The following is a 26,829-nucleotide window of genomic DNA, read 5'->3' on the forward strand; positions in this document are numbered from 1 at the left end:
AAAAAAAAAAAAAAAAAAAAATATAAATGTTAGACTAGTAAATATATCGTTTATATAATATTGCATTATAAAATTTACACAATAATTTCTATGACGGGAACGTATTTCTATAATGGCGGGAACGTATTTAAAAAATCACACGATCCGACTCTTCAACATGGATAATGTAATCTCTTTGTGTGTCGCGTTCAAAATATCAGAGAGGGAATCGCAAACGAAAGCGCTAAATCGACGCGTGAAAGCAATTGACGATGATTAAAAGTCTCCTCGTAACACATAATTGCACATAACGTTCTGAGCGCGGGAGTCGAACAATTAGCGTTCGCAGCGGCAAAATCGCATCGTAAATCGCTTATGGTCTTTTTGGTATAATCTCGGGTCGGTGCTTGCCGAGCGATAATTTTGCGTGTAATTACGCAAAATATTTACGCGTGGGAAGTACATGCGGCGCTGCTGCATCGAGGTTGCTAATAGAAACGCCACGTGGAAAATGTTTGCTTATCACGAACGTTTGCGACCCGTCGTTGAAATGCAAACGGTAAAGGACGGTGGTTTTACTCGACACTGCAAATTGACACGCGCCAGCGCGCGATGCTTTACGACAGCATGCTTTCAGGATGATTTAAAATCTTCTTTATCATCACTCTTCGCTTCGAAAACGTCACGAGTAAAATATACGAAGGCGAGAATAGCTGTGACGCTGATGCGTCGTTTGTAATATGACAATCCGTCGATAAACTCCATTTATTTTGCGTATCTCTCTCTAAAATAAACTAAAATCGGAAGGAATAAAAAATGCGGCATAAAATTGCAAACTTTATTTATTCGACTAGCTGTTTTTCTTTCCGAGAACACGAAAAAATACGCAAAAGATGACGATTGAAAAAAAAAAAGAACGTAAAGAAAAAAAAATTGAATTTTATTTATTATTTTCTATTTATTATTTTGCTCGCAACCACACACACACACACATACAGACAAAGTAATTGTAACTGTTCCTCGCGTGAGGGATGTTTTAAGATAAAGTTAACGACCACATCGCGGAAAGAGATTACACATCGACGTTCTGAACGAACGTTCGGTCACCCGACGTAAATAGGTTTCGAGTGATCCGACATCCCTATTTGGTATTCGGTAGCAGTAAACCAACGTAACACATTTCGACGATTACAAGAATCGATCCGGTTGGAAGACGATGTATCGGTGGGTGCAACAGCCGGCCATCGGCGTTAGGACGTGGCGGGAGGAAGAGAAGAGATGGTCGGATAGTACGATTAGCCCTAGCATGGTTATAAACCGTTCCAAGTGGCAACCGAGCGATTAATTTTCCGGCTTGCCGGCAATTGACTCTCCTCGCACGACTCGAACGCAACCTGGGACAACGAGCTACACGTGCCCCTAACTGTTTTATAACTAGATCACGCAATCGACCGTAATAGCGATGACTATGTTACCGAAGTGTCGCTGCAACTGTGCAATAGTATTATTGAAGTTAGCTTCTATAATGTTAATAAGTGCAAACTATGTAGATTGTTTGTGCGATACGCGCGGAAATCAATTTAAATACAATTTGTTTCCGTCCGAATTTGCACACAGAGATATAATCCACGCCGCGCGCAATCAATTAATTAAACAATTTTTTATTAATTAAACGATTTTTATATGTATATATTTTTTTAATATTGTTCTCGTTTCCTCTTGTGTTCTAAATGAATAATCTTGACGATGCTTAAATTAACTAGAGAAACAAACTTTTTTTTACAGAGAAACACTTTAGATAACGTGTTTTTCTTTCTAGGTCACGCGATTTTTTTTTTTCCACGCGAGACTCCATTCAATAATCAAGCGCCAGAAAACACGTTTGGAATTCCTGGAGGATCCAATTCCTGCACCGTAAAACTCGATGGATTAAAACTGGTCCACGTAACACCGCTACGTCCTGAGGGAGGATGTCGGCGCCCGAATGTCAACGTGTCCCAGATGGTGCCGACATTAACCCGTGAGAAACGTGCGCAAGGACCAACCGCTATGTTACGGTCAGGAAGCTGCTGCGGTTTCGGCCTTCAGACCGAAACGTCTCTCGGTGATGGTGGTGTGGCGCCAGCAAGATACACCCAGCAGCCGATGACGTTTCACAGTCGCAATGTCTAAATAAGTAGCTTTCCGCCAAACTCGAGGCATTAATCTCCATAAATACTGAAGATTTAACGTGGCGTTTATTAGAAAACTGTTCTTGTCCGGCTGAACGTTGACTCGGTTAACGTTTCAAAAGAGAGAAAAGTCTTGTTGAATAAAAACTCACAAAACGACCGACTTTGACGTAGAAAAACGTCATTACACTCGAGTTACAGAAAACGTAGTCATCCGTAAGTTTCCTCGAGATAATCCTCGAAATTTCTCATCTGTCTTCTCGACGCGAAAGTGCAATCGTTCCGACAAGACGCACGATTATTGGAATTTCAGCGGCATCATGCCGCTTTGAGCAGTAAGTAAACATCCTTGAACAGAATCGTCCATCTGACACATTACCTATCTACCTACGTTGTACGGACGGTTCCGATCGTCGGAATCCGAAGCTCAGCCAAAGCCGTCTAGTTCCGCCTATCAGCTCAACAGTTTCCGCGCGCGCTTCGTGAATAACACAGGAAGCTATGCTTCCGAGTGGAAGCCGTGTCGGGTACGAAGCGTCGACCGCTATTTCGCGAAATTAATTGAATTACGTCGGCGAGGCGCGCAGAGCCAACTCCCGGGATCTTCTTCGTGAGCCATGCGGCCTGTGTTGAAACAGGAAACACGTCGAATTGCATTTCTACCGGAAAAACTACGCGGCGGTTTCACTGTTCATTTATCTGAGTTCCTTCGCGCGCGCGCGCGCGCACGAAGAATCCCGTTCTTGTATAAAGCGCACGAGGTCGAGGTTCGCGCGAACAACGAAAATCGAGCGGGGACGAGAGAGTTTGCGCAAAACGATATTATCCGAGCGAGGAAGAGCGATTACAATAAAAGTTTCACAGTTCGTTTACATAGTATGCAGTGTCTAAAAACGGGTTAATCCGTCGACTACATCCGAGCTGATTCTTGTTTGCTTAGGGTTTCGAGGTAACGTAAGTGGTTGAATAACCGCGGGCTCTCAAAAAGTGAATAAAGAAGCGCAATCTTGCTAACAGGACATTTCAATTCAGAATTCTCGCTTCTCTTGGTTTCTTTACGTCTCTGGTTTCGTTTCGTTCCGCGAAAGAAATGCGATTACTGATAATTAAAAATATTCTACTCACGTGGCTACTCTATAGTGTTGCAGATCGATCGCGGTGTAACAAAATACGCGATGTGAATCGAGCTCGATTTAGTGGATAATATTTTTTTTTTTTTTAGATTTTAACCGAAAGTTGTGTAGCGGTTTGATTAAAATTGGCTTAATGTGTATTTGCACAGACTTATAGCATCAAATTAACTTAATATTATCTTATATACATTTTTTGTAAACCGGTATGAAAGAAAGACGCAAAAATTAATTGCGGTATGAACACACTTTATTTTCGGGGTCGGTCTACCTTTGATAAAATCTTTTATTAAGTTTTTTCACATCTAAACTACTTTTAAAAATAAAAGTTTTTTTTAAACTTTTTTTATAATTGCTATAAAACTCGAATGTAAGATCGATTTGTTCGGTCGCTGTAATTTTCCTTTCAAAAACTTACAGAAACAACTCGCGAACGTATAGATTTCTCTCTAAAAAAAATTTAATCTCAAAGAATGTAAACGCTTGCCGTTAATATAATGTTCTTCTTCGTAAAAAAAATCTAATGTGTACAATCACGTTAAACATAAATTAAATTTTCTAGCTCGCGCGCACTTGTTTATGTAATGAGAGAGAAAGAGAGAGAGAGAGAGAGTGAGTTGCCATTCTATTAATTACTTATTGCTCACATCGAAGAGGTAACGTAGAGGTTCAAGCGCAAAGTCAATATATCAGCAACGAACTTTGTCAATCTCACGCGGAGATTTCGTTCAAATTCCGTATTCAATCTATCCGTAACAATCCCATTAGCGAGTCTCCACGTCTTCGTCAATATACCGTGTAGAGAAACTTCGATTTTGCCTCGAGCTGGACAAAGTGTCGATATAGCTTGTCTTGTCTCTTACTGAGACTGACACTTTGGCGTTGACTTGGCAATGTGGAGATTCTGAAGATACGTAACGAATACCGTATACCGACGCACTCAATACAACTCACATACGTCACGCTCGAAAGCGAAACAACAAAACGTCTATGCGTAGATAACGTTACCATCGCTTCGCGCGTCTCTCGCGAATTTATACATCGTGTGGTTCTAAAACAATAAAATCAAAGAGCTACTTGGGAGGACTAAAATTTTGAAAATTCAATTCTTTTTCACAAAACAAAGTCAAAAATCAAAAGAGCGTTCTAACAAGAAATATAATATATATTCTCTTCAGGAGGAAAAGATCGAGTAAAAAAAAAAATAGCGCGCCTCGTTTTGTTTTACTTTCTCCCGCAACGCGATTATAAAATTCCGATGCTCTTCTTTTTTTTACAAGCAACTGATTATTCTCGCGCGGTGGGATGGGTTTGATGTCGTGTCAAGTATAGAAATAGAAGAATATAAATTACTCTGTCGGTGAGACAACGTATTAAACTTAAATGCAGCTGCTACATGAGACACCCTATAAGTGCGCGCATGTGAAAATGTCTCGCTGGCGTGAAGCATCCCCGTGGCGCATCGCTGTCGTCGAAACGTGTGCGCGCGGCCGAACTTGAGCGCTCGTTAAAAGTTACCGATGCGACCCCGAAAGTGGATACGAAGTCCGATAACTCGATCTCGACGCGCAGCACGACGTCGCAAGCGGACGGAGCTAGATTGTCGTTCCTGATCGTGACACCCTGAGAGGGGAAGATCGTCTCCCTGAGTCGTGTTCCCTGTTATTTGTTGATGGATGCGCGCGCGGCGCATTGTAATAATGTCCCCGGAAGATTCGACGTTACGCAACACCCGCCAGAAGGTTGAGGCACGTTAATCGTTCGCTATTATCGAACGCTATTATTGCGCGTACATTGCGAAAATAGTTGGGTATGTCACATACGTCCTTTATGAGGAAAATTTTCCTCGAAGAAAAAAAAATAACCGCGCGCGTAAACAATTTCATATACATTTTAAAACCATTTTTTCTTAATTTTTTTTTTTGTTCAAAAATTATGTGTTTTATTATCGAAATATTTGTCGTTAAATATCTGTCTTTGCTCGTTGGTATTCCGCTTCGCTTCATGAGATAGCGCCGCGCGGTGCTATCTCGTCAGAATCATTCGAGTTACACGGCGGCTAATTGCTGACAAGGCAAAATGAATAGTCTCGAAAGCTGTCCCGAGCAATTTATAACCACCGCTGGCCCGGAGCCGCCGTGGCTATTCTATGGTGCATTGCGGTGCAATAATACACGGATGCAAAGAACGTGGAGCACGCCCTTAGCTCGCAATCCTTCTCTTTCTCCTGAATTATACTTGTATTTAACCTATTATGCTGCTGGTATTAAGGGAATAACAGTCTATCGTTGTTTTTCAGAAGAAAATTCACACAGGGACGAAAACACGACGGGATTTTAAGCACAAAGCTGGAACGAAGCACGTTTAATTAGCGTAAAGTGCGTTGCGTTGTTAAAAATGAATATCTCGCAGGATTATAAGGATATAGGGGTATATACGGGAAACGCGCACGCTATTAACGTGTATTATTCGCAAACACTGCTGGCGTATAAGAATTTATAAATAAAATATTGAACTCGCTCACTGCGTTTAATTGCGCATTAAATTTGCAGAACTCCTCAGTCGCTTTATTTAAGAAAATGTAACATAATGTTTTTCCAATATTTTGTCGAGTTACAATATAATATTCGAAAAACTAGGTACGAGTTAATTAATATGTATTCCGATGTAGCAATCTTTAGCAGCAATCACCATTGTGTGTAGAACGATTTGTTTTGTTTAATAAAATAAATCTCTTCTTGCTTCTAATTTCTTTGACAAATTAAACGATTTTCTTGCAAAGATTAATTTAACGTTTTCTACATATAAATATTTTTCCCTCCGTACATTCATGACATGTTGTAATTATTTACTGTTTGCGTGTGTTACGCAATTATATGGCTCGAGCTTGCTTTTTTGCAAGTAGCCTTAACACCAACGTTTGCGTACGCGCGTGTGAGCGCTGAACGAGAAAAAATTCCGTCGAGAAATTAACCGCGCGTGAAGCTTACAGTCTCTTAAACCTCTCCCTCGTAGACGCATTCTTTCCCTGAGCAGCGGCGGACGGCAACAGAGAAGGGACTCTTTTAATTTTGTGTCGGAATCACGCCGAAGGAGAGAGACCGCCGCGTATCTTTAGTAACTGGTGCATATTTTACAGACGTGCCGTGTGTGCGCATAATTTTCGAACCGCAGCTCTAACACCAGCTCGCATGGGGAGCGCTTTTCACCCTCGGCGCTCTTCACATGCCTATCTCCCACGATTGTCCGTCCCGCGGACGGACGTTCTCTCCCTCGCAAGCAACACGGGATAGAAAGTTGCTCCACGAAGAAGCTGAGAGAGAAAGAGAGAGAGAGAGAGAGTATGTGTGTGTGTATGTGAAAGAGAAGGAGAGAGAGAAAGTTGATTAATCTCTACAATATTTAAGAAGCGCCGGAGTCGAGAGCAAAAAGCCTTCCGCCCGAGCTTTACGAGAAATATAGCTTTCCCCGCTATATAAATTCCCCTGACTAATCCGCTGTTTGCATCGATGTGCCTCTTGCGATGTACCCTGCGGTATCCTTCATGTCTTGTTCACTTTGTAGCAACGCATCGTTAGCTCTCGTGGCCACGAAATGTATCGCGGACTTATGTAGGTTTCGAAGAGTTAAAATTTGCCTCAAATAGAATAGACAAAGAAATTAATCGAACTTTTCGTATTCCTTCGCGAGATAGTTTTATCTCGAAGCAACATTTATAAATAAAATATATTATATTACTAGCACAACACAGACGCGTGCTACGCGCACGCTATTATTGTTTTTATTTTATCGTGTTGTGTCAGTGAACACAACCTGTCACCGCGATGACAGCTAGTATATACGTCTTACAAATCATGTACACATTAGAGAGATGTCAGAAATAACGCATGAAAATCAAAATCAAAAAATAGTGAAAAAGAAAAGTGGAAAAACACCATGTGACTAAAGTCACGTGACAAGGAAAAGAGTAAAAAAGAGAATATTATATATATTATATATAATATTCTATATCTATATATAATACACATATATACATATATATATATATATACTGTAATCACGTGACCAAAGTCACTGACCTCGCCGCGGTCATCCGGTCGAGGTCAGTGACTCCGCCAAGGCCGCGCGGCCGAGGTCAGTGACCCCGCCAAGGCCGCGCGGCCGAGGTCAGTGACCCCGCTGCGGTCACTCGGCCGAGATCAGTGACCTTACTGTAATATGTGTATAACACATATAATACAATATAAAGTATAATATAAATATATAATAAATTATATGTGTAATATATATATTATTTAATGTTATATATAATATAATTTGCAGTCACTTTGCTTTAGTCACGTTTTTAATTTTCTCCACGTATACGACGAACTGTCAACATTGCTTTTATGTCATTATTTACTCTCTCAATCTTACCGATTCGATTCGACTTGACTCGACTTCTCTATCAACCAACCAATCAATCGGCAACGCGGAAAGAAGGCAACAATAGATGCGACACATTCGACTCAAAAACGCGCATTTTGCGGTAAACATGGCTTTTTTATGAGGGACACGTGCAACATCAAAAAGTTTACGCGCGAAAACACAGAGATAGAGAAGATAATGTTGAGATACTAACCGAATGAATGTAAATCTGATTTACAGTGATTATGAAAAATAGACAGGAACAAGGGATCATGTTTTGAACTGCACTATGTGTAGATATATATCGTGGTTTCCGATAACCGCTTGCGTATAGTCCGCGGGATTAAGCTTATATGAAACGCAACGCGTGGTTTTAGTTTTATACCGAGAATTTACGGGCGCGGAGAATTTTTATCGACGCGCGCGCATTCGTTGACATTCTGTGTCAAACACGACAGTTGTATCGCGCTTTTAATAATTCGCAATGACCGACTCGCGATTGATCTTGTTTTCGAACGTTCGCCCTCGCGCGAGTGGATTCTCGTTCGCGATATCTCATAAGCCATTAAACTAATCCGCACTAAACGCGCGAATCCAAATGTGCGAATGACGCCGAATAATCGTCGCTCTTTGTTCCGCGCGCCGGGTAGGTAGGGGAAAGGAAGGTGTGTGTATTTATGCTGGGTGCGAGCTCGGCGGGAAACGCGGTGTAGATTGGTGGTAGATAGAATTGTGCGGATCGGCAATTGCGTTACATTGTTTATCGCGCCTCGTGGCGTTAACTCGCGGCCACGTGCCCACCGGGGATTTCGTGGTACGCGCGTGCATAACTCGCGCGTTTTAACTATTTCGAAAGCGGATTTTCGATGGTGGGGTTACGATACTTAATTACAAATTGCCCTTTCTCGAACGTGAGAGAAAGAGAGAGAGAGAGAGAGCGCAATGTCGACGGAAGGAATCGCGGAAATGGATAATTGCGTTACTAATCACGCTTTGCAGGTGGAGCAAAGCTTACGAAGTTTATCGCACACTTGACTGCGATAACTCGCACGTTGCAGCCGCCGCCACCCGCTGCGAGAGGCTTCCGGCACGTTTTCCGGAGTCAGAAACGAGTTTTCGAGAAAAGAATATGTACGTTTGTTCTCGTAATCGATAATAGACGCGAGATACCGATAAAATCTACAATTTTTGAGAATCCATATAAGTATCAAATATTGACGTACATTACGTAATATTGACACAGATATACCCGAAAACTGTTTCCGCTCAATAAGATGTCATTGCCGACTAAATTTGCTTTGGATTCGACGTAAAACAAAAAAAAAAAAAAAAAAAATTCGATGTTTTATCGAAGAGTGTATCAAATGCGTGTTAAACCTCGTAATATCATAAAGCGAAAAAAAATCTATGCATATAAAGAAATGATATAAAGAGATCCGAACGAAGCCGAGGATACGACTACCTGGTGTCGCTGGCAGAGAGCGGGCGATAATTGCATTGCTAATAGGACGACGGTGGGTGGGGAACTTCCACAGTTTATCGCACTTTATTGCTTTACCATGAGCGTCGCACCCTCTGGGCATTCTCCGATGGCGCGTGTTTAGTTTGCGCTCTCTGTCCTGAAGCTTAACGCTCAACGTGCAAAGACGATAACGATGTAACACGCGTGGGGGCATAATGTAGATATTAGATAAACGTGCCACCTCTCTCTCTCTCCTTTCCTCTTTACGAGAGCCATCATTGCCGCGATTTATTGCCCTCGCAGTCTCTCCGGGATTAATTTCGGAATAACTTTGTTCCTTGACCTCGATAATTAATTATTCCCGTCGACAAATGATAGCAATTGAAAGATAAAGAAAAGACGTTTAGAGATCTAAAAAGAGATCTTTCGTTTCGCGCATCGTTACGGAGATTATTCGATACGAATATTCAAAATTTTTGTGAACGTTTGGTGAGATCTTGCGAGCGTTCTAAAATGAACTGATCAAATAATGAAATCGTGTTAATAATAGGTTCAATTTGCTTGCAAACCCAAGAGCGCGCAATAACATTAAGAGATCTCGCTTATGAATATTCGAAGATGATTGTCGAGTTTGAATTGCGTTATCACTTTTATATCAACGTTTCGCGAACATTTCAGTTTACTTCATAAGAATTCCAAGAGCAATCTGATATATTTAGAATATAAGCGAGATCTGTTAATACACAAAGATAAAAATTAGTTAAAAAACCAAGTAATTTAAAAAAAAAAAAAAATTTGTAAAACTCTGTACATGGGCAATAACAAGAGAGATGAATCTCAATAAGCTCGATTTAGTTCACGGCAGATATCTCTTCATAAGTTCTCGAATAAAGATCTTTTTGCGCGACATCAATCATGTAGGCAGAATGGAAAAATAACCACGATCGACGATAAGAACACGCAAGCGAGTAATTATTGAGGATCTAATGAGACTCTGGTAAAAGTTGATTTCCATACTTTGGACATGAAAAATGTTTGTCGCGCGCACAAAAGATACGAATTCACATTTACCTGTACTTTATTGTCCAAAGAACGAGACCCGGTAAACACACGGAAAAATTCATGGCATTCGGTAAATGTAAGCTCTTTCGCAACATTAGAACGCGCATGTATAATATATTCGCACTGTGCACAAGCTTCTTTTGTATTTCTTAAAACATAAAAATAAAACATCACACACTCTCGAAAGTAAAAAAATGCACTTTCGCAAGATTAACGGAGCAACTGCGCGCGCAATTATAGTTGAATAAATAGTTTTCCGCGATATTTTTCTCTCTGTCTAGCGTTTACAAACGTCTCTCGCGGAAAAAACTCGATCGAACAAACTTTTCATAAGTCGGATTACCCGAAAGAAACGCGAAATTAAATCGACAAGATACGCGTGCGCAGCTTTTTTTTCCCTCAATTTGTTCTGAATTTTCCAACGATTTTCCTCTAACCGGACTGTCTGCACGGACAAACGTCCGCGCGCGCTCGTGTAATTGATAAAAATTTACTTCGAATTTCTTCGATTCAGCAAACGTTCGCCGATCCGTTACCTGAGCCGAGAGAAGCGTCGATGCCAGGACTCATGGGACTCGAGTCTGGCACGACGAGAAGAACGTACGAAAGAAGAACATCTTCGTACCAAAAATTACTTCCCGCGTTGAACTTCGGCTGCATTACAAATACGCCCGTTTCCTCTTGTAAAAGTGCTTCAAAGTTTCGACTCGCTTAGACGAGAGATCTCGAGACATCGTAAGGGAAAACTCGCGGAATCGTTTTCTAAGTTTGTACATGAGCCGAACAAAGGAAATTCTCCAAAACGTCCGAAACAAATGTGTAATTTGGCGCAAGATGTTGCAGTATTAAACTTTCGGGAGTTAAATATAAGTGTAACATGTATCTACTGCAAAAGAAAGTACGAGAAGTACTGTGTGCAATAACAACAGCACCAAACACAATTTCGATAAATTCTTATAATAAAAACAATAAAATAAAATAAAACAGAGACGCGCGTATAAAAGATAATAGAATTTTTGCTGCGGAGAGATAAATAATAATAAATAAAACTGTCAGACGCTACATAAATCAATATCGCATTTGAAATTGTTTGTTTACATGCAACTTGTAACAGTTTTTGCCTTAAATAAATTATAGGAGTTACGTGAAGAATGTTTTTACGTTCGAATAATTTATATGAAAATAGAAAACTTTTGTAAACATATCTGCTCGTAACATCAATTTCCACTGTGTAAAATAAATTTTGTAATTTACAACAACATAATAAAAACAAGTCACTTACCTTTCTTATGTTTGCTGATCGTAATCAATTCGCCATCTTCACGTTTCCACATTAATGTCGGCGGTGGATATCCATCGGCCTTGCAGGTGAGGGTAACGTTCTGATGTTCCCGAACTGCCACAGTGCTCTCGGTGGAAAGAGCATCCACTATATTTGGTGGCACTAAAACACACAAGGTGTGGGATTCAGGAATATAGTATGTTCCATTCTCCAAAACTTTGCTAGATCAGTAGTTCAGTAGTTGTTCGGTTGAAAAATAAAATTGCCAGTTTTGAAATAAAACAATAATATTTACCGACAACGTGAAGAAAGCCAACTTGACTTATCATCGGATTGGTATTTACTTGGCACATATAGTAACCCCGGTCGTCCTGCTGCACGCTAGCAATGTGAAGCAACCACGTTTTCTGATTGTCATGTGACACCGAAAACCTGGGCATTTTCACGACCACGTGTTTGTGGACAGTGAGCAGCATTTGACGACCAACATGAATCCACGCCACCTATAATCAAAAATAAGCCACACATATTTAAATGTATAAGCTATCATCTGAGGTTAATTTTTAATTAACGTTTTACTGTACGCATGTAATTTTATATTAATATAAAAATTCTATTATAATTTGAAAAGAATAACATATTATGTTTTTCGATTGCTATCAAGTTTGCATAAGCAAATTGTAACAGTCTAGTGGAATTACAATCAAAAGCAAGCTCTCGTTTTCTCTCCAAGTAAGATGTTCGTTAATGTTTTCATGTGCAACGTATATGAATATATATTTGATCATCCAAAATCCATAGAATCTGACGTTGACAGAGTTCAGTTGAATAACCTTCACGTTGAAAATTTCAACGTGTTCGCTTAATATACCTCCGACACGAATACGAGTTCATAAAGCCAGGAAGCAGCCGTCCGCTTATCGCGCCGCGTTTCTCCATTGAATATTTCCACATTAGCACATCTCGGAGTCACATCGTCTCCGAAACTCGCAGCAAAACGTCAGCGAAAAATTCTCTTCATCTCGAGAGAGTCACGAATAGTCGTCGCCCGAAGCTGCTCGCGAATCTGCACGGCGGCGCGGGTTTCGGCGATCGATATCAAATTTGTCTCGCAATCCCGTGTTGCGTCAATGCCAGCATCATCGAGCTGTGCTACGCCAAATATGCCGACGAGGGAAGAAAGAAAAACAGCGGGGCTAAACGCAATACGCGCCGCACACATGGGGATGTATTATGCGCAGCCGTCATGAGGCCAACATTATTACGCCGGTAGTTTATGTTCCACCACGAGGTAACTCGCTCTCTAACTAAGCTCATTTCGCGACAAAGCTTATGCACTTTCAAGGATTTCTGAGTTAACCTGCTTCCCAAACCTTCACCCTAGTTTTCCTTTTTGCCAAGGCAACGCCCGGTTGCGCAACGGCGGCAACCATTGTTTCTCATTTTTTTTTTTGCTCTTAACTCTTTTTTAAGTACACTTCCTGGTAAGTGAGACAGCGACGAATCCCGTCCGGCTTGGTTGCTTTTATCCGGGTCGCATTTTCCTTCCTTGTCTTTCTGCACGAGAAGGCGCGCTATTTAGTGTCACCTTGCCACGTAAAGGAATAACAGCGACTGTAAGGATTTTCTCGTAAAGAAATGACTTTTGAACGCCCACTCGTAAAATTTATTTATTTTTACAATTCGATTAGCTCTACATGATATCTCATTGCGTTACAATGCTGTGTTAAAAGATGTAATCTATAAATAAAGATAAATTTGACCTTTGAAATTAAAATCTAAAACGTAGTAGTGGTATACAGTTTAAAATAAACTATATACATCATCAAATTCTGTGGGATGTTTCGATTTTTAGTTTAGATCATCTTCAGGCGATCTCATTAATGCAAAGCAATCAATGTTGAAAAAATTGCGACCGCAAATCGACGGCCGAAGGAAGGTCAGCAACAGAGACACGATGGCATTGAGTGTCAAATGTAAAAAAATGTATAAGTATTTTATTTTTATATTATTCGTATCGCGTGAATTAATTTGAAAATTTCATAATGTAATAAAACGCGTTAATTTTCCGTCACTGCACACAATAGAATTTCAATCGCTTGTTATTTAATGAAAGTGAAAGTTGTAACAAAGAAAAAATTGCGTTAAAATTTAATATTTATAAGAAAGTGAAAACACTTTCAGCGTCAAAATTTAAAAGTAAAATAAAAATGATTAACGCAAATGATTCTCTAATTGTGAAATAAAAAGTATTTAAATTTACTACCTTTTTTAATTATAATATATCTTTATTTTTAATTATAATTTTATTTTTAATTATAATATATCTTTATTAGTTTAGGTATATTTCTCAATGACACATTCTCGGAGTTTCACGTTTTTCTTTTACTGCTCCCATTTAGATTCGTTATATCGTTGCTTACACAATTAGTAACATCTGTATTCGCGTCTTTTCCGCGTTTTTGCTTGCCTCTTTTTTCCGACGTATATGTTGTACTTCCTCAAATTAAGCCAGAACTATATAGCCCGTTCGGACAAGCTAAATTGTATCATTTCTATCCTTTCTTCTCTTTCAACTCGCGTAAAAACTTTTAGCTTTTATTCGAAATGTTCTATGTACATCATATGCAATGTTCGTAAAGAGAAATAATGTTACATCATACATCAACGTTATTTCAGAGTAATAGCATTCACGAAAAGTCAAATTCTTGGATTATTTTAAAATTGAAGAGACAAAGGTTGTGTAAAGTAAAATAATTTATCAAAATGTATAATAAAAGACGCCCGCGATAATTTAAAAAAATTCAAGAGAAATCATATTTCAAGAGATTTCAATAAATGAAAAAATTTTTAACAGTTTCTTAAAACGTCAAATTACTTCAAAGGCACAAATAACTGCGCGGTTATTCCAGTAAATAAGAAATCATTTGTTTCAACGGCATTCGGCGTTAAACGAATTATCACGCTTTAATCGACTTATAGCGAATCCAAATCCGACGAGACATTTACATTTAGCAGTCTCTGTTTTCCGCTTTATCCTGGACTCTTTTCCCCACAGGTATTTCGCGTAGAAACTCGGCAACAACTTCGTCTAGAATTGTTCGGGCTATGTACCGCTTCTCCTTTTCGTCGGGCACTCGAGTAAGCAAAAGTTTCAGCTACGAAAATCACAGTACATCCTGGGAAAGTTCTTTAAACAGTCAGACGCCACTGACGGTTCTAACGAAGAGCTGAGAAGATGGATGGTGGCGGATCTCTCGAGCTCTTGTCTGCCAACAGGATTTTGCCGGTTTCTCCGGGATCTCCGAACTCGTCAGATTCTGCTTCGCGTGTAATTCTAAAATCCACTGCGCAAAGACGCGGTCTTCTCAGACTGTTGACAGATTTTCCCGCACGTTCTCACCGCAGAAAAAAAAGACAAAAAAAAAAAAAAAGACAAAACCGAAATGATAACTGTTTAATAGTAAAAGTTTCGAGAGAGATAACACGAATTCGGCAGTGTCGGGGATGGGATTTTAACAGTTATTTATGCTGACGACTCAATCGTTTGCGGATCGATTTTCGGTGTCAAATTTTTTTCTCAGCGTCGAAATTAAAAATTGGCACTGTTGTGTGAATATCGTACGAAACTTCTCGCGCGAGATTACTAAGTTTTATTTTACGTACATCTCTCGGGGCAATTTTCGCGACGGTTTATAAGCAAGGCTCGCCGGCAGGAGCAGCGCGCTGAGAAAGTTCCTTTCTCCGAGGATCTTCCAGAAAAGTCACACCGGTAGCGCGTTGCAAGAAACTTTCGTAGTCACGCACTGCGGATGGCTCCTAAGTTCTAACGAAGAGAAAAAAAAAGTCTTCGCGCGAGAAGATGAGTGCCCGCTTATATAAATGTGTTCCCTGGAGTGTCTCGAAAATTAAATCGGTGACAGAAAAAACAAATGTGAAACGTTAGAATTCCGCATCAAATTTCAGAATAGAAAGCGGTCGGGAGAAGCAAAGCAAATGTGCATAATAATAATTTACGCTTTAATCAACAACAAAAACAAAACTATTATAATAACACAGTAGCTTATGTGTGACAAAAACAAATCTTAAAAAGAAGTGTGTGTGCGTGATGTGTTTTCGTAATATATAAGTAGCTATAAAATTACATCGGTCTTAAATGGTCTTAAGAAGAACTTCTGCCGGTTGCGAGTTCGATTGAAAACTCTGGCAGACGTTCAAAGCCACGGTCTCTCAATTGGTTATCGTCACAAAAAAAAAATTCGATTTCTATCGTAAAATATCGTCACGAGGTAAACGAAGTAAATATCGCGTTGCAATGACAAATCGCAAGCTGTCAATTAATTATTAAAATGCAATTCTAATTTGGCTTAAATCGAACTTAGTAAAATTTTGATTGGTCACACGCTGCAACGTGTGTTTGACTTATTATTCAAATTTATGTGCATACGTGTGTGTACATATTTTTTTCCACTAATGCATTCGTGCAGTTAGTTTGCTTCTTTCGCGCACTGTCGCCGACAGCGCGCAATCTTGAAAGTTTTCGCATGCGCAACGCGAAAAATAACGCGTAACAAAATGATCTTTCACGCGGAGAAACGGTGATTAATCACGATTGTGTGTTGCGAAACTATTAACAAAAAAGAACCGCCGTATAAATACGTATCGGCGCGTATAAAAAAGTATCGGGGAACTATCATCTAAATTATAACGAATCTAGTGACCGTGACGGATTATATATATCTATACACGTATAGCACAACGTAGGTATCTAGTTTTTAACAATTACATCTGCGCGTGATTTATCTAACTAGCGAGCGAAGATAGAAATTCCGCGCGTTTTGATATCTATTGACAGTGCGATGGATGATTCAATGCAATCTAGATTCACGCGTTCATCGGCTCGTTTCGATCAGTTTTATGCTTAACCTCGCGCCCGAGAGCTCGCTTTATATACGAATTTTTTTGGCGATCGACTGACAGCCCGAAAGCTGATAAGAGGATATGCGATAATTAAAATATAGAAACCGTAACGCAAGCTCCGTGCCACGAGTAAAATGATTTTGACTTCCTCTCCCCCCGTTGAATGCAATCTGCTTTGCGATATCGATTGTGTTTCTCTATTTACGCATATAAATCCATATTTATATGTATTATTTCTAGCCAATACCAAATTTCCAAGTCAAAATCAAAAGCAAACAAGAAGTGGAATAATTCATGACAGCTGCGACTTAATGCGGCAACAATTTTACAATAAAAATCGCTAACACACATATATACGCACACAAAACTGTAACAGAATCAAAGTTTATCGCGATATTGTTTTAAGATAATCAGAGAAAAAAAAAATTTAAAACTTGACTCTCAAATATTATTTAGCGACAAGTAACGGTTCGAAGAGAGGGGGGGGGGTAATAAAGCCGAGAATAATTATGATAAAAAAAACTCACAAGCACGTTAAAACACTTAAATATACTTCCGTTGTTTCGAAAGTACCGATTGAATGAGATAAGATAATACCGACGATAAGAAATTTTAGGTTTTTACACTGACATAAGAAGAATCGGTACTAATCGTGCAAGTGAACAGGACTTCAGTCCGTAGTATTTGAATGTTCGTGATGTGAGTGGATTGCATTTCATGTTAATTTGCGCGCAATATTTTTATTGTTTTAATACAAACATTATATATATAACTTTTTCAGAATGTTTATGAACTATCTATTATCGTATTTAGTAAAATAGAGTCGTGTCTATTTTATGGATAATATAAAACAGTGAAAGAGCTTTTTGCTGTATTTATAAAAATACGTGTAAGTGAATATGGGCGGGTGTTAAGTGACTTTTATGAGTTTTTCAAGTTAGTAATTATATTTTGCATTTTTGTGTGTAATATATATGTGCAAATAATAATTTTACGTAATTGCGAATGAACTAAATTATAACCACGTTCAAATAATAACGATATGAACTGAAAGTTTTAAAGCAGATACGGCAACACCTACATTTAAAGAATCGCTTTATCTCTTTCTCATATTTGTTATCTTTATATAAATTATAATAATAGTAATTCTAATATATATATATATATATAAACTTTAAATATTAGCATGAATAGAAATTAAAATAGAATATAGCTAGTAACCGGCCAGTTCCCTCAGGTTATTGATCTTAGTTTTAATATTAGTTAGAAATCGCCAAGTTTCGTAGACGACGCTCGTTTGATTAAGTAGGTGAAAATAGTAAAACTAATCAGTTTCTGGTCCAATTTCTGGCCAGTGTTTTTTTTTTTAGCGAGTTTCTAGCCAATTTTTGCTAGTTTAAAAATATAAATATTAAAGTATTAAAAATACACATAAATATTAAAAATATAAATATTAAAAAATATATTGAAATATAGCTAACTATATATATAGATATAACTCAATATATTCTCTATATTGTTCTTCAATTGAAATTTAACTGAACAAACCGTCCGTGGAATATTCGATGAAGAGATTCAAATTTTGCGGTTTCTCCGGAGCAACGTACAGCCTTGGTGAAAATTATTCTATTTTAGTTTTGGGTTTGTTTTTGCAACATTTATCTTACTATGTACTAATCACGCAACAATCAATATTTCGCGTTCAAAGTTGAATTAAACTCCTAACAACGACGACTATTGACGAGTGGCGACGTAGGAAATGTCAAAATGTTGCGGTAACATGTTGAATGCGGCATCGCGCGCGCACGGTCACAACCGGTTATTCGTCGTTCGCAATTTCAATGACTCAACTTGCCGTGGTTACGTCGAGGAATTAATGCGAAATGAGAACCGTATCGTGAGAACCGCGTTGAAGTCAACAGCACGAAAGTTTCGAGTAAGTTCTGTTACACACGCGCACACATAATTCACAGAATATTTGTCCTTAAATAACACAGTGAAACATTACAGAAATACGATCAGACAATTCTCAGAACAGTTATCGAAGACCTTTGCCAACGAATCCATTAAACTGTCAAATTTGAGCGCAAATATAATCCGGAATGTGTTAACGACTTTTTATAAATCATTACCTCTACCTAGCTGATATGTACTACTAATTAACCACTAATTAACGACGTCGACGCCTCTCCTCTGAATTTCTTCCAAAAAGTAATTTCGCAGAAAAATTCACAGGATCGTAAACGATACGCGGTTGGCCTCGTTCAAGTACTATTACGGTAGTCGAGCGTGGCTGCATGTGCGACGATGGCTGTGGGGCAAAATTCAAAAGTGCAGAAGGGTTGCTGCTTGGAGAACAAGGCTGGAAAAGGACGAAAGAGAGGTAGCGTAATCGAGGCAAAAGAAAGGGAGAATTGCGAGATGACTGCATGTAGGGTGGAGCAAGAGAGAAAGATGAAAGCTATCTCGAATAGATGGAAGAGAGAGAAAGAGAGAGAGAGAGAGAGAGAGAGAGAGAGAGAGGAAGGGAGAGGAGAGAGAAATATCAAGTGAGAATATGGCTGAACAAAGAAACGAAACGGCAAAGCGAGCGGTTCAGGAACACACAACGGAAAAGGAAGGTATAGCGTAGATGTGGAACAATGGAATTAGAGTGAGTTAGACCAGTTTATGCAGCTCCGACCGGTGATACGCTATTGAGGGCCGGTGAACACTGTGTCCGTTTTAATCAATTTTGCAAAAATATTCCCGCGGGCAGCCGCAACAGCTATTAGATTGAGTCTGATTTCCCAGAAGGTCAATCAATCCTCTAGTGCTCTAATACCCCTTCGATCAGCTGATCTGATTGAAAAAAACATTCTCGCTTGATTTTTGACAAATCGCACAGGTTTTGTTTTCTTGAACGGAATTTGAGACAAAGGAATTTTTTCTTGAAACAATTTCGAAATTTCGTTCATTGATTGTCGCGTATATTTGTCACTGCATGTTACTTATATTGATTTTTCGCTCTGTTAAACTTACACAAACACATAAATAATCGCCTCAAATTACACGTGCATTCATTATCAGTCTATCATTTGCCATTATATTGGCATTTGCAAATAATGTCGAACTGTACGATAATAGTTGTAATTAAAAAGATACGCGCACTTGAAAAGGATACGCTATTGCGCAATATATAATTTGCTGATATTTATTAATTAAAAACAATTATCTTTAGCAGAATTAAACGTAATACGATTGTCACCATTGTTACACAGTTTCCGATATATTGTACATAATATAAAAGCGCTTTAATACTCTTCTAAAAGTATTTTAATATAATGTAAACAAAACTGTAATACTCTCAAAACGATTTAGCTGTAGTTGACAAAGAGATACGTCGATATATTTTATACGTTTAAACTACGTGCAAAAAAAAATCTGTGTGTAATTCTTCATTAAAATGCATCTTTTATAATCGCAAAAACTAGCAATTTCAAAACTAATGTTTAAAATTTTTATATCCCGACGGCAATTTTTATTTCCCGGCAGAGGATTAACATTGTGAAGCATTGGTTCGCGTACATAGGCATTTTTATTACCACATGCAGATTTGTAACATTCCGCATTCATCCGAAACGATTTTTCGGCCGGGCAATTCGTCTCGCAAAAAGGGTCAAAGAGGCAAAATTGCTTTTTCACGAAAAAGCGCGCGGGCTTCGCATCATAATTAAATCCCGGAAAATTCGCGAAGTCGTACGGTTTCTTTCGCGTTTTCGGCTTGACACGGACGAAGGAGACAGAGAAGGAGAAACTTTGGCACCCAGCAGATGAAATTTTCTGGCATTTTGATCAAAGAGCTCGGCGGTAGTCGAGAACTGCAATGCGCGCGCGTTGGATATGCACTTTCCAAATGTCGGCTCTAACGAGACTCGTCGTAGTCAAGGCTACGTGTTTTGAATTTGAAGAAAAAACGATTGCGCGTCCCACCGTCGTCGGCCACCGTACCGTGTAAACTTTCTCTTCCTCTAAGGTGAGTCACAACCGTAAAACATTGAATTACTTTTCTCTCTCTGTGAGCAGCTTATTATATTTCATACACAAAAAGAAAATTATTTCGGAAGAATTACGCGCGTTAACGCAGATGAACATTTTTCCAAGTTTGTCTTTCTCTAAGTTACACACGTCTTATACCTATGTTTTAACAAGACTAATTAAAAATACACAAAATGTAAAACTATCAAGAACCAGGTTATCTACGTTAAAGTGTTTACGCGATGTGCATCCCGATGTTCCCGTAGTGTTGTTGCGAAACATAAAGTACGAAGGGAGATGGCGGTTGCGACATCGCGTCAGGTTCGACGATCTGAAAACGAGCAGCTGGAAAGATAAAACGATTCTCAGGCTGAACCACACGAAGCACAAGCCAAATACCTTTACAGCCCCGGTAGAAACAACAACGGACAATTGGGTGGGACGATCGAGGCCGGTTTCACTATCTCGTGAAATCGAGCTGTGTGTAGCTGTGCAACCGCGTACATTTCTCTCAAGCCGAAATGGAAACTATTTCCCGCACAGCTCCGATGGAAGAAATACCCGTGTAGCACAATAGTCTATTTTCGCGATCGTTAAAGAGACGGAAAATTCTCAGAGCGCACCGCAAACGGAGAGAGAAGCGGAGAATTTATTTTCAAATCGAAACCCACGACGAGAGCGATATCTCGATAAATTTTCGACAAGCGAGCTACGACGTGGTACGTGGGTTTTCGTCGAATAATGTGAGAAACGTACATAACGGAGGAAAAATTACCGTTTTATTCAATATCGCGTAAGATGTTGCGCGGCAAGGCATTCGCGAGGGCTCGTGAGAAGACGCTTATCGTTGAACAACGTGGTGCGAGACGTTAGAAACGACGCCCAGCGATCGGAAAACGTTTGCTTACACACGAACATTGGTGTCACTTTAAAGGTATTCTTAATAGCCAGTAGGTGAGTTCCGAAGTTGATGTAATCTCAATTTCCCGGTTCCTGCGTCTGATATATCAGTGATTTTCCACCTTTGCGTTATCGTCCGGAAAGTTCGCCGAGTCATGCGAACCGGTTCCGGAGCGGTTGGTTTCGTCTAATAACCGCCTTCTGCCCGACGCAAAGTGGGTCTTTGGTTGCGCGAGTAGAGTCTAATTGAAAACTTTGTACAAGGTGATCCGCGTTTGACCAGAAAGTAGACACGTTGTAAAAAAATATGTATCCTAACCCACTATTAACCTTTGTTATTCGATTTAATAAATTTCTAGTCGCACGGAAAGTTTTGTCACAAAAAGAATGCACAATTTATTTCTTGTTAATAACAAATAAATTTGGTATTTTTTCACTAAATAAGTTTTTTATTTCAAAAATATTAAAAATTGCCAAAATGAAGCTGTATCTTATGTCACAACATATAATTGTTAAAAATTAATTATTAAATTAATTATTAAAGTTAAAATGAGCTCCAAAATCAAGAATTCAACAAATTAAAATAAAATTAAGAATCTAAACCATAGGTCTCCACTTTTGAATTTTACACAAAACTGTGTTTTAGCTCCTTAAGTTTATTTTAATTTTAATTTTTTTTATCGCAAATAGGATTGAGGTTGTGTTAAAAAGTATCTTCTTAAATAATGTTAGATAGTATTTTATCTGAGAAAGTTTGAAACATCCTGTAGAAGCTATATCGGACGCTTTATGTAAAAGAAATATTATGTTACTGCAGAATCGGCGATTGGTTCCGTTTATCGCTCAAGGCTGTTCGTGCGAGACCTAATCGCGTGCTTGATGCAATTTTCTGACTAACGCAATGACATGCCTATCCGAGTATGAATACCGCTTTCAAGTAATTGCAAACTACGAGAGAAGCAGAGCAAGATGAGCTGCAATTCGAATGCATCGCTTCCCTCGTTAATTTAATTAGCAAGCAAGACCAATTTCCTATTTGTCATTACTTGCTCGAGAGTGAAAAGTTCGACGCGTCGAGCGACTGTCGATATTTTAATAACAAAACAAGCAGTTTTGTTTTATTTTTAATAACCAAGTCATTTATCGTTTTAAAAATAATTTTGAAACATCCTACATCTTTCATCGGTGTCTGTTTACATATGAAATGGTCATTATAAATTAATTAAATATTTCACACGCAATTCTACACGCAATTTGTTTGGCATTTCGTGAAATTTGGACATCTGTCTCGAACGCATAATTCTCTGATCGGTGAATAACGAGCAAAAACGAAACGAATACGATCGACAACTTTTAATGAAGTTCGAGAAAGATTCTCCACGATTTTTCATACATCTCTCGAAGCACATATATCCGTTTCACTTCAGAAAACTACATCGCTCGTTACGCCTGCCGATATGTTTGTTCGTGTGTAACGTTGATCGCCTGCAGGCTACGGTAGTGGCGCGTCGCATTCACCTCCCTGACGGGACAACTGATGCGTTTCCAATACGGTTGTCTAACAGCGATCTTCAATACTGGCAGGACAAACCTGCAGATCGCGCAAAGTATACCAAAGATAACGATTATGTGGCCTTTTTTCTTGGTTACAAATAAGAAACGTCTGCCTTATGCCTTCAAATTTGCGTGTGTGTTTTAAATGCATTAGTTTTATATAATGTATAAATTAAACTTAAAAAAGCAAATATATAATACGCTTAGAAATAAACATTTGAAACCAAATACATTCCAAAGACACACACACACAGCGTGTACTAACTTGATAACAGTTTCGCTATCTTTTAATAACAAGCACGAATAAAAAAATTACGATAAAAGATTAGAGCAAAAAATGAAAAAAGATTCATACGAGCGCGTGTGACTTTTTATCATTTACTCGTCGTAATGTTAACTAATGTAAATAAAAAGAATTTTCTAAATCTAAAAACTTTATCTATATCTATATTGTATAAATACTGCGGTATCACGAATAAACATAAAAATCTAATAGTGCGGAATTAGCTGGTTTCGCGCAAAACAGAATAAATTAAAGCAAAACATCGTGTGCAATGTCATGAAGAAAATTAAGCATTTTACCTTCACCCCAAAGAAAAAAAACACAACTAAAAAACGAAACTTCGCGGGGAACGTCTTTACGAGGCCAGCGCACGTTGTAACACGCTCTTTGTAATCCGGTTAACGAATAATTGAGGAAACTCTGTTTAGTAATGGATGGCAAGTTCCGACCGCTGGGAAAACACGGTCCAAGAATGAGGAAGAAAATTACAGGGATAAAAGGAACCAGTTGTCCAAGCGAAAGTAGAAGAAAAACGAGAAGACGGTTCTATTTAAATAGCGGCTACGCGCAACACCGTCGCGACCGTATTTGTGCAAAATTTGAATTTGTCTGTTTTTTTTACCTTATAATTTCCGAGGTTTTCGATGACACAAGGTAGACTCACATCTCTTCCCAGAGCCACCGTGACATTTGGTATCGGCTCGGCGAACATCGGCGGATCGGAAAGCGCTGCAACGAAAAATAGAAAATCGTCACTTAAAATGCATATCGCAAAATTCTGTTTCATTATGTTTATTAAATTTTAAATTAATTTTATGAATTTCCATCCGTGTTCCTATTAGTCCAGAATGTATGTTACATATTAGAGACATTCGTTTATCTAGGTAGCTCGAAATACATCTAGTGTGATATTTCATGTTTTGCGCGGCGCAAATTTATATTCGCCCGCTGCGAACTTATATTCAAGCCGGCGTATAAATATAGTAACGCTCGAAACAAAATTGATTTCGTTGATATTTTAGGATAGAAATATGTGTCATTTGACGAGAGACCGATAAAATTGCAAAATTGCGATTGATTAATTCTCGGAGAGGAAAAGTAAGAAATCGATCGCATTGACTATTGAAGGTTTCATGATCGAACAATCAAATTGTGATAACCGATAAAAGAGATTTATTCGACGACACATTAGCGAAGAAAAACGAAAAGTCCGCGGTTATCAAACTTCATAAAATCGCGTTCAAAACTCGGATTTCTTTCAGTCTTGAATATATTCGGGAGATATTTATGTTAAAATTGGATTGGTATTGTATTTTTATGCTGTCGATGTTCTTTCGCAATTTACATTATTTATTTAAAAAACAAACCACGTTCGACACAAATAATGTAATTTTAATTAATCTCCAATTTGTTGTGTTTTCAATTCTATCGAGAAATCGTTGCGTCGATCTGACGATATTACGTTTATTTAAAAAATAACAAAATGCTTATTAACATCATGTATGTTTTTCACATTCTTTTTTACCGCAACGAGTCACATTAATAAATCGCATTAATCTTATCAATGAATCACATTTTACGAAATTATAAATATGCATGCACTCGCGTGATATGTATATAAATAATCTGAATAAAACGCTACAAGAGAAAATATCACATAAATGAAAATATGTGTATTGATGATTCGTTGCACATGTACGTGTGTGTGTATATTTACGTATGCCTATTGCAATTTGATATCATCAGCGTAGCTATATTGTCAAATCGAAGTCACCACTCGGTTATTCCACTCTCGTACGAGGAAGTCAAAAAATGAGTCAATTTATGACAGCTACAAATAAAAGTTTTATTTCATATATCACGCACGTTAATAATTCCGCGTGCGAACACACCGCGCCATCGCGGAGCTTTCATGCATGAGTTTCGAAAAATATTTCGAAGCGCTTAGTTCAGTCATTTGCGCTCAAGTTTTTTGCGAATGTGCACACGCACTCGAAACATGACCAATTATCATGCAGACAGGAGCATCGCACAGGAATTTGAACTGAAATTTATATAACGACGACACTTCTCTCGTTTAAAGCTGAAACCAAAACGCGTATACACACACACGCGCGCGCGCATCGCGATATATACCGCGAGACCGAAAGTGCGCTTGCAGAATATTAAACGCACAATATTTTTGTCATTATTATTCGCGTTTTGCCGCACGGATCGGGATATTCAACCGACGTCACCGTATAATCCCTCATATTCTTTCACACTTTGTGTGCAGCCGCAAAACTCGCAAGGTATTTGTATTTTAAACAACGCGATATGACGCATCATACAACAAAATTTAAATAACGCCGCAAATCGTCCGGGTCAGAGAACAGAAAAGTTCCGCCAAACCGGTTGACAAATGTCACGCTCCTGACTAACGTTGTAAATAAACGCGTCAGCGTCGACGCTTTGGTATTCTGGTTAAAGAACACACATTCCCGTTGAAACGCACAAAATATAAATTCCGCATCACAAAACTAAGTTACGTTCACTTAAGTTAAACGCGCTCGTTGAAGGAAAAGAAAGAGACCCGTTAGAAGAAGTTAAAAACCGCGCGCACATACACATGTACACACACACGTGTCGTGATAAAATAATCGTTCACCACAACATCCTCTTCGGCGGTGAGGATAAAACACGCGTTGTCTGGTGCCGGCGTGGAGAAAATCGAAGGTGCTGAAAAGAAGAGAAAGGTAGATCGGCATCCGTGTCGATCGACGACTCTTTCAAAGAAGTTTCGGAGATTCGTAGGTGGTGCACTCGAGAGTGAAGTAGGAAGGCAGTTGGCTGGTTGCTCGACCGGAAGAGAGCAGCCGTCAATTCCGGTTCGAGGTCTTTGCGCTGACCGAAAGTCGCACTTCCACGTACGACATTTCGACAAATACAGTCTGCTATCTAATACTCCAATGTGAGTGAGATGCAGAAGATGTAATAAAAAGTCACATAAGCATGAAGATAGGTCAAAAATAAGATCGTATGAGTTTAATCTACGTGGAAGTAAGTGAGTCATGAAACTATTATTTACACGTAGCGGAATTAATATGTCATAATTTTAGTGTCTACCACCGAGTCGCGTTGTAGAAACTTAAATATTTGTTCAATTAATTCAGTAATTAATTAATTCGTACACTCTCTGGTTTAATTTGCAAATATATTCAGATTTATTGTGTAATAAGACCAAAATGTGGGTAAATTATTTTTTTCACCGTACCGCGCCGCAGTATATATATTTGCTGCGTGTAATTTGCATTGTTGTAAAAATGTAATTATTAATTATTTATTAAAAACTATTGTCACTGTGTGAATATCATAGGAGTGTGTTATTAATTTAAAAATTAATATACCACGTTTTATATCTAGAGAGAGAGAGAGAGAGAAACAGAGAGAGAAAATATATATCGTATGTTACATGTTACAAGCATTACATTTTGTGGTTACGAGAGACGAAAGAGAACGTTTTCAATTAACATTATTCATGTTTAAATCGGTATATAATGATACGACAGCTATTCAATAAATGTGCCATTAATATAACCATGCCAAAACGCCCACGCGCATACCTATCATTTTTTACGATAAAAATGATAACTACACAGTTTGTCCGGAAAGTTCCCGGACTA

At 38.7% G+C, this 26,829-nt stretch overlaps 1 protein-coding gene across 4 annotated transcripts in view; it reads right to left on the bottom strand.

Moving 5' to 3' along the window:
* LOC109857807 (lachesin-like) overlaps positions 1 to 26,829 on the bottom strand; it is a 222,910-nt gene that overhangs the window by 42,449 nt on the left and 153,632 nt on the right. For all 4 annotated transcript variants that reach the window (XM_020434516.1, XM_020434518.1, XM_020434515.1 and 1 more), the window contains 3 exons: positions 23,790 to 23,896; positions 11,789 to 11,996; positions 11,494 to 11,655 (listed from right to left, as the gene is read on the bottom strand). In XM_020434516.1, coding sequence (XP_020290105.1) covers positions 11,494 to 11,655; positions 11,789 to 11,996; positions 23,790 to 23,896 — 477 coding nt within the window. The remainder of the gene's footprint in view (positions 1 to 11,493; positions 11,656 to 11,788; positions 11,997 to 23,789; positions 23,897 to 26,829) is intronic.

The sequence above is a fragment of the Pseudomyrmex gracilis genome, unplaced genomic scaffold (assembly GCF_002006095.1).
Source record: "Pseudomyrmex gracilis isolate BER0280 unplaced genomic scaffold, ASM200609v1 scaffold_174, whole genome shotgun sequence".
Classification (NCBI taxonomy): Eukaryota; Metazoa; Arthropoda; class Insecta; order Hymenoptera; family Formicidae; genus Pseudomyrmex; species Pseudomyrmex gracilis.